Source organism: Cordyceps javanica, chromosome 1 (assembly GCF_051103115.1).
Source record: "Cordyceps javanica chromosome 1, complete sequence".
NCBI classification, from domain to species: Eukaryota; Fungi; Ascomycota; class Sordariomycetes; order Hypocreales; family Cordycipitaceae; genus Cordyceps; species Cordyceps javanica.
Window position 1 is genome coordinate 7,583,782 of NC_139295.1, and position 17,596 is coordinate 7,601,377.

General features: G+C 49.8%; 5 protein-coding genes across 5 annotated transcripts; 2 read left to right on the plus strand and 3 right to left on the minus strand.

The window, feature by feature from the left end:
• Nucleotides 1-553: 553 nt before the first annotated feature.
• Nucleotides 554-4,341, minus strand: V2A60_002324 (uncharacterized protein; the record flags this gene model as incomplete). The annotated part of the gene is made up of 3 exons (XM_083253675.1): nt 554-1,860; nt 2,819-4,014; nt 4,067-4,341. 3 exons carry the CDS (start codon nt 4,339-4,341, stop codon nt 554-556), a joined length of 2,778 nt encoding a protein of 925 aa, XP_083109801.1.
• A 1,745-nt stretch (nt 4,342-6,086) lies between these two features.
• V2A60_002325 (O-methyltransferase) lies at nt 6,087-6,967 on the minus strand (the record flags this gene model as incomplete). Its single annotated transcript, XM_083253676.1, has 3 exons — nt 6,087-6,450; nt 6,514-6,691; nt 6,754-6,967. The coding sequence occupies 3 exons, from the start codon at nt 6,965-6,967 to the stop codon at nt 6,087-6,089; spliced, it is 756 nt and encodes a 251-aa protein (XP_083109802.1).
• Nucleotides 6,968-9,451: 2,484 nt separating this feature from the next.
• V2A60_002326 (fungal specific transcription factor domain-containing protein) lies at nt 9,452-10,273 on the minus strand (the record flags this gene model as incomplete). The annotated part of the gene is made up of 4 exons (XM_083253677.1): nt 9,452-9,462; nt 9,543-9,753; nt 9,810-9,906; nt 9,963-10,273. The coding sequence occupies 4 exons, from the start codon at nt 10,271-10,273 to the stop codon at nt 9,452-9,454; spliced, it is 630 nt and encodes a 209-aa protein (XP_083109803.1).
• Nucleotides 10,274-11,293: 1,020 nt separating this feature from the next.
• V2A60_002327 (Tannase/feruloyl esterase) lies at nt 11,294-12,895 on the plus strand (the record flags this gene model as incomplete). Its single annotated transcript, XM_083253678.1, has 1 exon — nt 11,294-12,895. The coding sequence occupies one exon, from the start codon at nt 11,294-11,296 to the stop codon at nt 12,893-12,895; it is 1,602 nt and encodes a 533-aa protein (XP_083109804.1).
• A 1,947-nt stretch (nt 12,896-14,842) lies between these two features.
• V2A60_002328 (alpha/beta fold hydrolase) lies at nt 14,843-15,850 on the plus strand (the record flags this gene model as incomplete). Its single annotated transcript, XM_083253679.1, has 1 exon — nt 14,843-15,850. The coding sequence occupies one exon, from the start codon at nt 14,843-14,845 to the stop codon at nt 15,848-15,850; it is 1,008 nt and encodes a 335-aa protein (XP_083109805.1).
• Nucleotides 15,851-17,596: the final 1,746 nt, after the last annotated feature.

Consider the following 17,596-nt stretch of genomic DNA (forward strand, 5'->3'; position numbering starts at 1 on the left):
TCGCCACAGTTAGAGTGATGGATGCTGCCTACCTATCACACCTATACGGCGAGGGAGCGAGCTTCGTCCACGGGGTACCGGGTAGCTACTGGCCCAGTACCACATCCTGACAGTCACTTTGAAAGATGGCTGTAGATGATCGAGGATCAATGAAGGCTAGAGGGAGCTATCTGAATTACCTTGGAATCATCTGACCTTTGTATGCTTGTTCTCGTGTAGCGCTGCCAGCTTGGCAATTATACATTTTACACCGATCATGTTGAGAACCAACGTCGAAGGAGTCCTCCCTCGTCGGACCCGAGCAATTGACGGGTCGCTGTCACATCCTTTGACGTGGTAAATGTCAGGAAAAATGAGAACAAGTCAGATTACGGCACCTTGTCTTTCTTTGCCTCGGCTAAATTCAAGCTCGAATACTGATTATCGAAGTACGACTACGAGGTAAACAAAACTACCGAGGACACTCTAGTATAGTCAATGTATCAATTTATTAACAAGTATATTAGTCAATCACCGGCAACGATGTGTACTTCTGAGACAATGTTTATATCTTTTACCAAGTTGGCGTATACCCTAAAATTGCTTTCAGATTCTTGAGCAGCCCTTCTGTTGGGATTCCACCGTTGCAGAAGAGGATATTGCACTCTGCACTGGCGAACAAATCGTGCAGGAGCACCGCGGGATTGAGGTAGTTGAGCGGGTTCACGTCTAAGCTCAGCGGAGGGGATTTGTACGGCCCGGCGTCGGGAATCGCCTTGTCTCGCACCCCGCGCATCAGGATGCGGAAGAAGTTGTAGTAAAGGTCGCCCGGCGTGGCGCTCAAGAGGACCGAGAGGTTCGGGGCGGTGTCTCCCAGCACGCCCGTCCAGGTGACCGTCATGTTGAGCGACGGGATCATAAAGTTGTTCTGCTGCAGGGCGCCGACCATGGCAAAGGCGTCGGCCGGCGCGCTGGCCATGGACGTCTGCTGGATGGTCGTCGCGACGGGGATGCCGGCCCCGGTGCACGGCCTGCCGGCGTTGTTCCAGAACAGCAGCCCGTAGCAGGGGTTTCGCGGCGACGGCTCGGCGACGGCGCGCACCCAGTCGGCGGGCACGACCTGGCGGCCGTTGTACCGGCCGCCGTTCTGCATGACGAGCCCGAGGCGCGCCAGGTGCTTGGGCGCGACAAAGAGCCACGCGTAGCCGTACGTGTTGCCGGAGCGGTCGCGGAGCCAAAAGTAGTCGGACCGCGCGATGCCGAGCGGGCCAAAGAGCCGCTCCCGCGCAAAGTCCTGCAGGTCGCGGCCGACGGCGCGCTGCACCACGTAGGCGGCCGCGTCGGCGGCGCGCTGCGAGTACGCGAAGCGCGACCCGGGCGCGTGCGCCAGCGGCTGGCCGAGGAACTCCTGGACGGCGCTTGGGTCCAGCCCCGCGGTGAGGAGCTCGCTCAGGATGGCCTCTTGCGTCCCCGACGTCTCCGTGAGCACCTGCCGCACCGTGATGGCGCGGTGCGCCGCGTCGCCCCAGCCGGGACCCTCGGGCAGGTAGTCGCCGATGGGACGGTCAATGTCCAGCTTGCCGTCGGCGACGGCGATGCCGGCCAGCATGCCCACCACCGACTTGGTCACGGAAAAGACCTGCATGGGCAGGTTGTCGGTGAGGGCGTCTGCGACGCCGCGGCCGACGAGGCAGTTGTTTCGGAAAACCTGCACCGAGACGCGTCCGTGGCTGTTGGCGTACGCCAGGGCCGCCTCGACCTCGTCAGACGACAACCCGACTTCTTCTGGCGTTGCCGTTTCGAAGGCGTCGTGGCCGAGGGGGAGGCTGCACTGACGAAAGGGCGCCGGTACCACGGCTGATAGGCAGCTGCCGACGAGCGCTAGAAGCCATATCAGCCGCCCTGTGTGAAGTCTTCTGGTCAGGGTACACATATTGCGATCGTAGTAGCCGGGCTGAATCACTGTTCACCCGTGTGGAACAAGATGCTAGTTATAAACTTGTGCATCCGGGCAAGGTTGGCGGTGTCTGGCCCTTTATTTAGACGCTTACAATGTCGTGAGGGCCAAGTGCCGAGGCAAGATGACTAGACCAGACCTCCCGACCAGACCTCCGTTAATTGTCACTCCCAACCCCAGCATAGAATCCGCATATGTACAAGGCTTGTTGACCCCATGCCGTCGGCCGGTGGACCGTGAGCAATTATTACCCCACAAACTAACAAGATGCACTGGGGCGTCTTACGATGAAGGTGGGTTCAGCAAGGGTTGGATAGCTGGCTAGTTAGATCGTAATGCGTATTCTCATCGACGGAAAGCTGCGGGGAATTGGGAATCGTGCCGAGGCTGGCTACTGATGAATGTAGTACTTCGAGCGGCTTTAAGCCTTCGAAACCGCATTGCTACACGACTTTCATTATTGCGAGTCCAGAAATAACCAATGGTGCTTATCCATTTACGGTCAGAGGATATGTGCCGTGTCATAGTAGAGGTTATCATGCGAGTTCTCTGTTGCCTGCCTGGGCTACTACTGATTGCAGAGGTGGAGATATGTAAAAACAAGAGGAACCTACTGTTGCCGCAACTGGGTCTAGCTGGTAGTCCTCGTACAGCAAATCACAGTCTGTATACTGAATTGCGACGTCGTTGACGTTGGCAAGCCCTGCAGTATGGACTGCTGCAGGCAACTGCGTTAGCTTGTACTGTCAAATACACTTGGCAACCCCTACCATCTGGTGTTCGGGACTCTACAATGGGAGTTGAGGAGCCCTGTAGAAGAATCCCGACCACTATGTAATGTCTGCACCCTCTTTGCTCTGCTCATTTCATAGTATCTCCCACCGTGGTTATCACGATTCGCGCCCTTTCCATTCGTGAGCCAGAACTGACGCAGCTGCTCGAGTAGCCAGCCGTGGGAAATATTCACGGAGAGGGTGTATGTGTATGCCTTTTTCAGATGCGGATAGCACGTCTCCAACGACAGGACTTCAGTGAGCTTTGCCCACATGTGAATCGTCCTCTCCATGACATCGACCCCCCACATCAAGTCCTGCCACTTTGGGTCGCTCCATTTGTCGGGGTTGCGCTTCGCCGCACCCGGATTTGTCAGCTGTTGATCTCTGATGATCTGCTCAGGGCCGTCCGGAAGATGCAACGTGTGGGCAGTGGCCGTGGCGCTGGCGGCAATCTTTTCTGCCCTGGGCTTCCGGATGGCCTCGTATATTCTCAGCACCAGCGCAACATTGGAAGTGCAGGTAAGCGCAGTGGCCAGTACCGCCGCATCTTCGATGGCATTTGCGGCGCCTTGGGCGACGTATGGGAGCATAGGATGGCAGGCGTCGCCCAGCAGTGCCACACTGCCTTGAATCCAGGTGGGAAGATCAGGGTAGCCGTACAGAGTCCACTCCAGAATCTCTTCATCGACGTGCGCTAGCCAATCTTGCACAGCCGGCGACCAGCCTGCGCAAAACTTGAACATGTCATCGCGGTTGCCCTTGGACGTCCACACATCCTCAGGCAGAGCATTCGACTTGGCCGGATGGAGAAGAACGATGTTGTAGAGAGAGTTATCTCTGATGGGGTAAGCCATAATATGACCACCTGGTCCCATGTACCTCATGCCGACGTTTTGATCCATCATGGAGAGAGCCGTGGGGTTATTTATAACCCGTTCGCGAGGAATTAGGAGACGATACGCTGCGTCTCCAGTTGGAGTTGGCTCGTCTTCGCATGAGATGGAGTTCATGATTTGCCGTCGGATTTGACTCTTCACGCCATCTGCTGCTATGATCATGTCTGCAGACAGCCACAACTTCGCACCTGTTGAGCGCTGGTGCACCCAAACCTTTGCGGAGAAAGTTGAGTCCACAGCAATCACTTTGTGGTTGGTAAAGATGTGGCAGCCGAGTTCCAAAGCTTTGTTCAGTAAGATTTTTTGCAGGTCCCCTCGATGAATGACGCTCATCGGGGCGCCGTATTTGAGCCCCTTCTCGGGCATTAGAGGAAAGGTGGCCATCTCTTCATCACTCGTATACCGCCTTGACATGGTCAGTGAAGCGACAGACGCTCGATGAAAAGTCGCATACATACCTGACACTTACTCTTTCCAGCACCGTAGCACGGTCCATTACCTCTTGCAATACACCTAGCCTATGGAGGATTCGCGAGGCATTCGGTGCGACCTGGATACCCGCACCGACGTCTGTAATCTCTGAAACGCCGTCGAGAATGGAAACACGGTGGCCGGTTTGCGCGAGAGCCAACCCCGCAGCCAGACCTCCGATACCAGCACCGACTATGATGATATTGAGTGCCTTTACAGCCTGTCGTTTACTGCCTGACCACTCATCACGTAGTGTTTCCATGATGGTGTATAAGTCAGCCGGTCGCTCGAGTGCACTGGCTGTACGCAAAGAGTGGCGACTTGGCAAAGTAGTGGCATGGTATACAAGAGTCAACTAATAGTCTGTACAGAGGGAGCGATCGGAACATGGAACGGAAGTATTCCACACCTGGGCAGATGCGGGCGCAGCCGATGACATGTCACGTACCCCTGCGAGCTCGATTTCCACGCTACCAAGCTACTAATGGTATTCCTTGTACGGAGATCCCGAGTCAGTTTAGTTGGTTGTCTTGCTCAGCTATCCGATTTAGTCATGAAGATGTGAACCCTGGTCGAAATCTGTCGGGATGCGCAACCCCAACAACCGGCCCAACGATAAGTCGCCACCAAACACCCGGGAGTAAGCAGTGAGCTTCAATCTCGACAATCCTCGGGAGAGGGCAAGGCCATGAGAAAAAGCCACCGTATCTAGGTGAGAGTAAACCAACCGTTCTCTTCAACTGCTGCAGAACAAGACACCCCCGGGGCACGGGCAAACTCCGAGGGTAACTGTAAAAACTCTGAGGATTCGAACGCAGCCTTATATTGCCATGCGTATTTAAAATTGGACCAAGTAAAACAAGTGGAGATGGCGACAGCACACAGGTAAGACTATCCGGTCGTGTGGTTGCAACCTGTCACAGGTCAGGAATAACTAGAATTCGAGTACGGATCACATGGACATTTCTTGCAAATTCCTCATTTGCTTTTTGTAGCTACATGCATGCATATACCAGAAATCACGAGGAATTCACCAGGCCATTCGTTCCAGCACGGATTCATCATCTCTGAGAGATACGTGGCTATGTCTCAGCCGTGCTCGCAGTTGCGGTGGGGTGATCTCAATATACTGGGCGTGAAGGTGTAAGTCGCAACGTTGGCTACCCCCCTGGAGAGCAACCACCCAACAGAGCCCTACCTACTGTCACATGAGAGACGGAGGAAATGACTATATTTATCGTTTCGACTTGTAAAATCAGAAAATATCTTGAATGTAATTGAAATTACTTGGGTTTTCATCTATGATTCCTGGATGGGACAATATTTACTAGAGTAAAAGTAAACAGATGCCAGAACGATGATTCTGAGGAGGCAATAAAACTGACACAAAGTAATTTTGGAGAGTTTGAATAGTAGCAGCTAATTCAGGAAAGTATTAGATTAACTTTTACTTGTATGAAAAATTAAATAGATGTAAGATGACAGAACCCCCCCAAGCCTATTCGAGGCATGTTATTTGGCTGTCAGACTTTGATCATAGACCTAGTATATTAGCAAGCAGCCTTTAAATGTAGAATGATATGCTCCTGAAGGATGGCGATCCGCAGGGGGGAGGCCAACGTTGCCTCGTGTGGTGACTGCGGTTCGGAGATGTAACCCTTGTTGAGGAGGGGTGCGCTGCGTCTTACATTCGATGACGAAGACGGCTTGAAGCGCTTCTAGCCTACAAATAATTGTGGACATACATTGCTGATAAAGACAAGAGTCCTCGAATTGGAGTGTGCTAGCCCTTGACTCGTTAATGGCTGAAGGTTGGCGAAAGGCGGTTGGTGTTCGTATTTTGTGCATGAATTTCCCCAGAGATCGATAGGGCACTACAAATTAGCTATTGGAGACTAAAGTTTGCGGATTTCATTGCAATTCTGACTCGAGAATAGCTTCATGTATCAAAAGTGTATATCACAAGTATGTCAAAGCATGCGTTCATACTTGAACATGCATCCAAATCTAGTCCAGCAGACGCGCCAAGTTGACTCCATCCCAAAGCGGGCAGAGCCAATTGTCGAGACGCTCGCTGCAAGATACGGTGTCATTGTACCTTTTGAGAGATTGAATGTCCTCAGACTTCCAGTATTCCTTGCGGTGGGGGCCAAAGTCATGCTCGCGCCAAGGGTTGCCCTCGCTGTCGTCGGCGACGAAGCCGCAGCGCAGAACATTGTCGCCGATGATCAGGCCACCAGCGCGGAGCAGGCGGTTCTTGGCGCCGGGCTGGGACGACTTGAGAATCGTGTCGAGATACTCGGGGTAGCCAGACTTTTGCGCGTCGATGAAAATGATGTCATATGGCTCATCGGGAGCAAGTGTGCGCAGACTTTGAGTTAGGCGATCGTGTCAGTGATGTGCAGCAGTCACAAACTCCCCAATAGCAACTTACATTTCGAGGGCGTCGCCGACGAGCATTTCAACATTTTTGACGTTGTGCTTCGCAAACGTCTCCTCCGCCTTCTGAGCAAAGACGGGATCGATCTCCAAGCCCGTCACTTTGCCATTCTCGCCGATGGCACTGCTCCATACCAGACCGGAGAGGCCTACATAGGCTCCGACTTCGAGAACTGTGAAACGATACAAGTTAAAAGTCTTGTTCAATTTTCCGGAGTGGTCATGGTTTTCGTACCTCTCTTGGCTCCGAGAGTCTTGGCAAGAAACTGCATGGCCTGTGCCTGGGAAATGGAGATCATGTAATTGGCCGTGGCCGGCATCATCTCACAAACTTGCTCATGATGATCGATGATGTACTGGGGGACCCCGGAGCTGTGCGTTTTGGCGTACAAACCGATCCGCTCACCCATGCCAGGATTTTGGTACAATACTGGGGAATCTTCCTTCATATTGGCCAGGCGATATCTTGTTTTTCTTCCAGCAAGCGACACAAATGCAACGACAATGGGAAGAAGTTGTCTGGGAATATTGAAGAGATGATGCAGAACGAGGTAACCTTACCACTAAGCTGCCCTGGTTTGAAAGTGTTTTCAAGTCAGCCAGGTAGCCATGCAGGCACAAGAGCCCGCCATCTAATTCCAAGACGCTGTTCTGACCGCCAAAAGCCTTGGACGGCGCGCCAGTTGCAACGAAGAGGTCTGGTGGGGTGTGTCTAGTGACAAAGAGCTAGATGCACCTAGAGAGAAACGAGGCTGGGCTTGGCAGCAGAACATTTGATGAAGCGGGACAGCCCGCCCCTAGTTTGATGATTTTCAATTCTGCCTAGGTTAGGGTACTCGAATTCATTTCAAAATCAGGCCGCGCCTCATCAGATGTGATGCTCATTATCAGCCGAAAATGGCACCGACAGCTGACATCCCAAGTGGTGGGCAATTACTTGGAACCCGAGGAGAAAGGATTCCCGAGGAAATGTATAGTATACTAGCCTTCTGTCTCCAATCGATTTACATATCCAGGGGCGCAAATCGCCCCCAAGTCTGCAGCTCGTACTCGGCTGCAAGACTTGATCGGTTCCAGGTGGAGCAGGCCGCCAAAAGTTCCCTCCCAGCTAACCAAGTAGTCAGAAGCGCGGCCGTGGATGAGAGATGTGGAGGCCGCTATGATGCGACTTTCAAGGCGACTGGGCATGTAACAGGAAACCGAATAGCGGCGCAGACGAGGAAAGTTGTATCAGGCTGTTGGGTTGGGGTACATCCCGGCGTAAAACTCACAGAGTTGACTCAATGACACCAAACTCAGGCGGTGTCTGCATTATGGCTAGTATTTGAGCAATTTCTATAATCTATATAGAGCTAGAGATAAGGGTCGTGCATAGAAGAGGCTAGCCGGGCTCTACTGAACCATTTGGTAATTTCGTTCCGTTAAACATAAACCGCGAATTCCGCAACACAATCAGGCACGTTACAAAGGAGATGGCTTTTGGAGGATACAAACCTTCTAATGCCCCCGAGTTTGGATCGAGTAAAGCATTTTGGAAAGATGCTAGGAGAGATTCTTCACCCGCACGTTTATATTACCTTGCGCGCTCCTCCTTTGTGGTGGTCAGCGCTTCTACCTGGGGACGGGTCCGTACCAACACCTGAAAGTATAGACGACGCGCGCTAGGTATGTCTGTGCTGAGACCTACTAAAAAGTCGTCTCATTTGGAAAAAGGAATCACAGTTATCCCGCGTGCCCAAGGCTGAATGCAGTGTGAGACGTGCGAATGAAACCAGGACCCTTCTTCTATGGCCCTTGCTGGAGGACTGCCTCGCATTATTTGCATGTGGAAGCTTGGCAGTATTATGGCAATCCGTTCATTCTGGTACGTTGAATCTACGCACCTGCTTGCACTGATACTAGCATTTTTTTTTCTTCTTTTTTCCTTTTTTTTCTTCTTTTTTTCCTTTTTTTCCTTTTTTTTCTTTCGTTCTTTGCCAACTCACCTTCGACATTCGAGCACTGTTGGCTTCGTCAAATGGGACAATGGGGTCTTCAGATTGGAAGCAAGACTTGATCGCTCTCGTTTTCGCAAGAAGATAAGAAAAATACAAGTATGACCACTTTTTCTGAGCGAGCCTTCCCTCAGCTGATGGCTTCTCTGGAGAATAATTTGCGCCGTCCAACAGCGACGGCTACCCCTCAAGTTGACGCCAAAGGCCACAGACTGCACATATCGGTTGGAGGAGCAAAAGAAAAAGAAAAGCGCCCGAGTCGAGCAAACGCGGCTTAGGGAGAAAGCGAAATCACCTCGACCATGCAGCAAGATCTCGACAAGCTACAGGCCAAGCCAGTGACGGTTGAGCTTGCTCAGGCTATTGCGACTGAGCCTACGTCGACTAAACCAGAGAATGAATAAAACAGAAACTCAAATAAGAATGAGAATAAGAATAATAGGATACAATACTGCTGGAGAGTTCAATGCTGTTCGAGCAATGTCTATCGGTACAAAATTGTATTTCGGGTAAGTTGCAGAATGGAACGGCCCTCAAGACAGGACAAATATACGCCTAGAATGATTGTTAGAGGGGCAAAACAAACACGAATGCTCCTAATCCTCCGAATCTGTATCATCAGATTATAAGTTGACTTACCAGCAGCCAACCATCGGTCATTGACCATTCGAAGTGCCTGTTTGAGCACCGCGAGTTTGTCCGGAGGGCCTCTTAAACTTAGATGCTCGTATTTGGAATGCATAGACGCCGCCAAATATAGAAAGTGAGATATAAATGGCGAAGTTCTATAGCATGTCCACCCGTTGTCTTCTATAAAAAAGTAAGAAATCATGTCAAATGCAGCCTCTAGTGCCAAGACTGTTTCTGCGGATATCGCGAATTGGTTTCTGCTCCTGACTGTCGTAGAGTCTCTAGAGGGCAACCAGGGATCCTCTAACATCAAAACGCCACTAATTGGTACATTAGCAACTCTTGGCGTTATCCTTTGCCATAGAAACATCTCACCTAAAGCAGACTGCCATCTGCGTACAGAATCCCCATCGTTTCCAGCTGCCCTCCGCTTCAGCAAGGTTTACAAGAGCCATAATGGTACGCCTGAGCTGTGTAGCTTCCTCGTATGTCTCGGGAGCACGAGTGTTGACCTGCGCAAGGAGATGGGCGGCCTGGGCGAAACGCCCGTATCGCGCCAAATGTGACGTGGATGACCTACCTAGAGTCACTGCATCTTCGGCCTGAGAAGTCTGTCGAGATTTATTCAGTATAGTAGATGTCATGGCATGTAAAAAGAAGCATTTACACCAGAGTCCCAAGCAGCATCATCCACGGGCAGAAAAGTGTTCTCGCCCGGATCTGCTGCTGCGGGATGTCGCTGCGGGTCGCAGATGTTCAAAAACCTATCACACACGGTTGTCAGCGGATATGTTGTTGGACCTCTCGCAGAAACGTTTACCTATCAAGTATGACTATTGACCACCAGACACGACAGCACTCCTCTACTTCTACCCATGGCAGTTTCCTTGACGCCGGGGGCCGCGTCGTGTTGTCGATACCGAGACACGCAGCGTATCGTGCGCAGCGGCCGACGGACAGCACGGCCGCGGGATATACTGCGTGACCTAGTTCGTAGATGGCGATCAAAATAGACGCTTGGAGATGCTGCAATGAGAGGATGCCCGCCGATTCAATGTCGAACTGCAACCTCTTCACAGCGTGATACAGCGAGGTCTTCGGGATCGACGTGCGGTCGCAGCAGAGCTTCATAGAGAGAAGCAGAAGAAACAGTTCGCACCTCTTTTCCTTGTGAGAAAGACGGCCTGGAAGCGCTTGTAGGAATTGTAACCTCGAAATGATAGGCATCCAGGTATGGATTGTGTCGAAGAACAGAGTGTAGATTGCTGTAATGTCAGCCACGTTGCCCACCAGCTCAGCAACGTGATCGAAAGGAGGCAAATTTAAACGAGGCAGTTGCAGGTCCAATTGGCGATAAAGGCCCGGATCAAGGAATTTAATTGCAATAATCCCATCTGCCTCAAGGTCGAATGCGTTGAGAGAGCTCGAAGGAGTCGCTGCACTTTCTGACGAAGCCAGACTCGCATTCGTAACTGTAGTTGGCGGCGTTATCTCTGCAGCGGCTGAGTGATGACTCTTCCGATCCTTCCGCTCGACAGGGTACTCGCAACGAAGCTGCTTCCTGTGTTGCGCCGCGATTTAAACGTGAGCTCTAGACCATTGCTGCGGGAAAGCTACCAACTAGTTAATGGAACGGGACTTACTGGGCACATAGCCGACATTCCGGGTAGACCCTATCGCAGCGGCGCTTGGAAGATCTGCAGGAATAACAGGACAGCAGAGAATGCGTCACGGGAGTATCTTGTTCGGCGTCCCGCTGCATGACTGTGGCCACAGAAGCTGACTTACACCGACTGTAGCTGGAGAGACTGATGATGGTGGCGCAGCGAACCGCTGAACAAGCCTTGCGGGGTGGAATCATGGAAATGCCGCTGCTCCACTCCGAATGTACGCAGCGTCAAGAATTCCAATCCTGGGACTGGAGCTTATTCTCGGGACTCGGTTTCTGACTGGTCTAACCCTTTCTGGTGAACGGATTCTAGGAATTGTACCTGGCAATTGGTTCAAAGCACCGCAGCAGGTGCTTGTAAGACGATGTCTGTGTCTTATTGTAGTGCTATAAAATGATCAGATCCGCCGCAGAGCGTCCCATGGGCTTACTGTCCAGTTTACCAATTGAGTTTCAGTTGAATTATTCTTTTCAATTTCATCATGATTCCCGGGCTAGCTGCCCTTGTACTGGGCTCACTCGCTGCGGCAGCACGCAGCCTTGCCCTCGACGACGTGGCACTCAAATGCTCGCGTATAGCCAAGCCCAATGTCCCAGAGGCGGACATCTTGTCCATCGACACCAGAATTATCATCAACGGCACTGTTTCGGGAAATGGGCAAACCCTCAAGCAGGATGTACATGGTATCAATGTTTGCGAGGTCAATGTTACTTTGTCACACAGACACGCCGACGACAAAGTGTGGATACAGACATGGCTTCCTATTCAAGGCTGGAACAATAGATGGCTGGCCTTGGGTGGCGGCGCTTGGCTTGCTGGACAGGGGACAGTCGATCTAGCCCTCCCGGCAACGAGAGGCTATGCCGCGTCGTCGACCGATGGCGGTCTCGATGGTAACCCTTTTACACCGGCTGGCTGGGCGCTTGACGGCAACGACGCCATCAACAGTCCTTTGCTCGAAAACTTTGCACATCGGTCGATACACGACATGGCCGTGGTGGGCAAAGCTGTCGCAGCCTCATTCTACCAGAGAAGAGTAGCATACTCGTACTGGAGCAGCTGCTCCACCGGCGGGCGACAAGGCATGGTTGCTGCTCAGAGATACCCTCGCGACTTCGACGGCATCCTGGCGGGCGCCCCGGCCATCTACTGGACGCAGTACGTGGTTGCGGAGCTGTGGCCCCAAGTCGTGATGAGAGAGTCGGGGCACTACCCGCTCCCCTGTGAGCTTGACACGATTGTGAAGAGGGCGGTGGAAGCATGCGACGAGCTTGACGGCGTCAGAGACAACATCATCACGGATCCTGATGCTTGCGCGTTTGACCCGTTCACGCTTGTTGGCACACGCGCGCTCTGTGATGGGGATAGTACGAACACGACGATTTCAAGCGCAACAGCGTCAATCGTTCGAAAAATCTGGGACGGCCCGAGAAACGCAGATGGCTCGAGACTTTGGCCAGGCCTTCTGATAGGGGCGAGTCTCAGCCCTCTGGCCGGCACACAGCTAACGAATGGCACAAACGGGCCCATGCCCTTTTTCCTCGCACAGCAATGGGTTCAGTATTTTGTAAAGCAGAATGCTAGCTTCGATGTTGGCACCCTCACTTCTGCAGAGTTTGAGAGCGTCCTGATGGACTCAAAGAACAGGTTTGACGCAATCATCGGGTCCTCCAATCCGGACCTTTCCGCCTTCAAGAAGGGGGGAGGTAAACTACTCGCTTGGCACGGCCTTGCCGACCAGCTCATCTTTCCTCAAGATACAGTGCAGTATCTCAATGAAGTCGAACACTTTCTCGGAGGCGGGAATGCGACGAACAGCTTCTTTCGCCTGTTCCTTGCGCCGGGCGTCGACCATTGCGCATACAGCTCTGGACAAGCGTTTGCAGTCGGTGCGGCGCCAGTTGACCCTTTGGCAGCATTGATTTCGTGGGTAGAAGATGGCAATGCGCCAGTGGCTTTAGATGGCGAATCTGGTCCAACAGCCACACCGCATTTCACACGCAAGATATGCAAGTATCCGTTGAAGCCCAAGTACGTCGGATGCGGTAGCAAAACCCTCGCAAAAAACTTCGTCTGTGTTTAAAATGCCAAGTTGCTGCCAAGCTGAACGTTCATATGACCAGTATATTCGTTTTGGGAATTCCATTGTTGAGCACTGACGAGGCCATATCGGTGATGAGGGATAGTCCTACCTTGGACTTGAGTGCAACAGAAACATGTAACAAGAGGCAGATTCTGCACCTTTAATTAGTATCATTATCGGCATCTAGAAGCTAGAAGAAATGCTACCCAACTATTAAAATTTTCATCTGTTTATATCACAGTAAATCCACCAACGAAGTCGACCTCTGTGGCTACGGAATGTCCTGTGTCGCTGGCTTCGTCCCAATCCCATACCCAGCGATTCTTCTCTTCAGAGCCAAACCTTCAAACAGCATCTGCATCACGTAGCGCCCGATCAGCGGTATGAACTTCTAACTGTGGAAAGAGCTGTCAGCAACGATATCAAAGCGTTACATGGTGTGTGTGCCACGATACTCACCTTTGACTTGGAGTGAATGGTATCCCTATCGAGAACTACGAAAAGAAAATACAGTTCAAGTGTCTTCGTTTTAGAGGCGCTAAAGAAAGAAAGACACATACCAACAAATTTTATATCTTTCCACCTGCAGGTCGTAGATCCAACCCTTGAACGCGTGTTTGACCAAGTTGTAAATCTCATCCTTCAAGCTTAGAGGACAAGACACCAAAGAGCCCGGGTCCTGAGCAGCACACTCCAGTGTTACTTCGCTATATAGACCCAATACTTATGTGAACTCAAGATTTACATCGGAGGCGAGGTGTAGTAAAGCCAGCATCAGGCCTCCAAGAGGCTCCTTATTTAGTCTTCCAGCCTATATACAAGTTCAACGGCAGAGTGTGGGAGACTATCTTATGATGAAATGACGTTGCTAGCATGCTGTCCCTTAACTAGCGCAAAAGTCCAGGGTATGAGTGGCAGCAGGTCTTTAGTACAAGCTAGAGTCTTGCCTTTCCCATCATATCATTACACATCGGATAGCGACCGCAATTTTATTCATGTATTAGTCTGAATACATCCAAAAAAATCTTGTTGCGCGGCCTATAGACATTTCAATGGCTGGCAAATTGAGTGCAGTTGCCGACTAGAGAACAATCACACCGAAGCAGACCCCGGTTTGGCGGCACGATGCTCAGCATCGGCTGTCTGACCAGATACAAAAGATACCCACGACCAGTTCAGGGAACGTTTCTCATTCAACCGTATTTGGACTTTCTGCCCTTGACGAACCAGTTTTTTTCAATATGAACCCCGTGTTGAACTGGTACGACTAAGACTCCGTATGGATGTGGCTGCTAGCTTTTTTGGTGGGTGTGTGCTTTGGCTGCTGGCTTCTGGGTGCGAGAACGAGACGAAATTCTTCCAGCAATGAGAGAGCATGCATTGCAAGATTACTTCGTCCCGAAGCCAAGCCCCATCTTACAGAGAGACATGCGCGCGGCCTTTGGTTTGCGGCCTGCGGGGTGGGGAAAATCACCGCAACTTGCGGACGCCTAAATTGGAGGCTTATTATTCTCGGCGAAGCGAAGAGCTGACAGCAGTTGACGCTAGTTAGTTTGTGGTCCTCGAACGCTGTCTGGCAAGTTCTGTCGCCTATTGTATCCCGTGTAGGTTAGCCCTCTGCGGCATTACGGGCTGGTTCGACCGCGCGCATATCCACGATGCGACCTTGCTGAGAATTTGATGCTCGGCATCATTTGCCTGACGGTCTGAGCGAGATTCTCTGGGTGTAGCTGGCACAGCCACGGTATTTGTTGCGGTATCAGCAGCGTAGTCTTGTTTATTGTGCGAACTTGGACGATCCGCAGTCGGGCCAATGGTCTTTACTATATAATGCAGTTGGATATCTCGCGGAATTGCGATCCTATTATTTGCTAAACCCAACCAGTCTCACCCTAGATTGAGTACAGACATGTTTTCATGACGTCTGCCTAAAAAAAAAAACAAACAATGAAGATTCTCTTTCCCCTCGCTCGCTTGTTACTACTTGTAACAAACACTATTGCTATGGGCGCTCCGTCGGAATCGAATATTGCAACAAATAGCACGGCTCTTCCTCGTCTCGAGCCGATTCAATATGTCAACACCACACACCTACGGGTCGCATATTACGAAGGGGGTCCCAGCAACGGGCAAGTGGTACTCCTACTTCACGGTTGGCCATACGACATCCACAGCTACGGAGGAGTCGCACCAGCTCTTATGAAAAGAGGATTTCGTGTCATTGTTCCGTACCTCCGCGGGCATGGCCCAACAACGTTCCTCCGGAAAGACGACTTCCGGTCAGGACAGCAAGCCGCGCTCGGAGCCGATGTCATAGACCTCATGGATGCACTGCACATACCCAAGGCCATCTTTGCCGGGTACGACTGGGGCGGCCGCGCAGCCAACGTTGCTGCCGCTTTGTGGCCAGATCGCTGTCAAGGGCTCGTGTCCGTGAACAGCTACCTAATACAAGACCTCTCCATTGCCTGGAAGCCTCTGAGCGCTGCGATAGAGGCTGGATTCTGGTACTTCTACTATTTCCTCACCCCTCGAGGCGAAGCAGGTCTGGCAGAACATCCTCACGACATTGCAGAGGTGGTCTGGAAGAGGAACTCGCCGCTCTGGAACTACACGGCGACCGACTTTGCTCGCGCCGCCGAGACGTTTCACAACCCAGACTACATGAGAGTGATCACCCATTGCTATCAGCACAGGTTGCTCTACGCCCCCGGAGACGAACGTTATGAGCACCTTGAGAGAGCATTGCTGAAGCAGCCAGGTATCCCGGCACCTGCCGTTACCTTGGACGGGTTGGCGGACGGCAACTTTCCAGCAACTGACGGGTCATCCTCCGCATCTCATTTCTTGGGCCCCAGAGTCCACCACAAGGTTGCCGGAGCAGGGCATAATCTGCCGCAAGAGAAGCCAGAGGCTTTCGTTGAAGCTGTCGTTGAGGTGACAGGGCTCAGGTAAGATATTGTAGTAAAGTCTTATTGGTGATTTGTACTGGAAAAATGATGAGGCAGGACTGATTGGAATTTTTAGTTGAAAGATAATTAGGATTGAGTATGATGTACAACTTCCAAGAAACCACTTTACAATCAATCAATGCAACGCAGAAATTCAACAGCATCTTTATGTAAAGTGAACTGCCTGTAGATAGAAAATCCTATTCACTATTCACATAGTCAAAGAAGAGAGGCTCGTCAGTAACGACGTGTTACCAGTCACTTCTTGCCTCCAGCTGTGTGACACTGGCGACCTTCCGGTCCAACACCTATACTAGCCACGACAGCGCTTATGATGATAGAACGGAACAACTTGAAGTCATTTGTGATAAGCATAACCTTTATTAATTTCACTTATTCATAGCCCTCTTCTTGTTACGCCCGATTCACCCCGCTTCATTTCATCCTACGGGTAGAGTGGCTTTTCAGATCCTCAGTTTCCGACGTTTAATTATCCACGTCAGAGCCAAGAATAAATGAGAAATAAAAATAAAAGATACAAAAAAAATCGAAAATCAACGCTCCGCCGTGCGGCTCTCAACCCCATCTTAGATGTTGTAGCGGCAATCTGAGCCCGTGGGAACTCTGGCCTAGTAGGAGTGAGGTGGGCGGTTACATGCAGCCGCCTACAGCAGCCTATAGATAAGTTAAGGCTAAAACTCGATTTTAGATTCTTATATCAGGGAGTACATAATAGGTATATACTATAAGTATGTATAATTAATTTTAATATGTTTATATTTATATTTAAGTAATATAATATTTAGTTATAATATTATATATATTATTCTCTTATATAACTCTATCCTATTCTTACTTTTCTTTAGTATCATATTTATTAAAATTATAAATATAATTTTTTTAGTTATTATAATTTTTATAGCTTAATTTAATAATATAAAAGGCCACTATAGCGCTATAGCTAAGTATTATAAAATGCCTATATATAGCTAATATATAAGTCGCTAGTTTAAATCTAGCTAAAGATACCCTCTTTCCCCTTTAAAAGTTAGGCTATAATATAGGATAGACTTATAAGGAGGGGGAGAAGTAACTAAAAGTAAGGCTATACTAGGGCAAAAAATAAAGAGTATAGCTAACTACTATACTATTACATATGCGCAGTCAATCCTGACTACGAGCACGTGAGGAATTTCGAGTATTTAAGATAGTTACTATTTCTACTAGATTAAGAGAATTAACTATCTATATACTACTTCTAACCATATCCTATGTAAAGTAACATACTTATAGAACTACGATCCTATTAACTATTAATATAGTTAGAGAATAAAGGCCTATTAATCCTAATAAGCTACTAGTTATTATTAGCTCCTAGCTAGTTACTTCTGGTGACCTTCCTAGTATTATAAACATAAAGTAGCCTAGCCTATAGAATAATAACTAATAGGGAGTAATATAACTTATAAGTAAACTAGATTAAGAAGGTAGAGTAGTATTATATAACTACTTACTTAGACTAGTATACTTAGATAGCTTACTAGTAAGTATATAAAGTAAGATAAGTAAGAGTAAGTAATAGAGATTATATTAAATATATTAGGATAAGAGAAGACTATAGCTAGTCTAGATAGTTTAAATCTTTATTAATTAATCTAAATAATAATTCTACTATTAAGAGTTAATTTCTTAATAACTATTTAATAATATTACTTAAATATATTACCCTATAGCTTTAAGCCTAACTTAT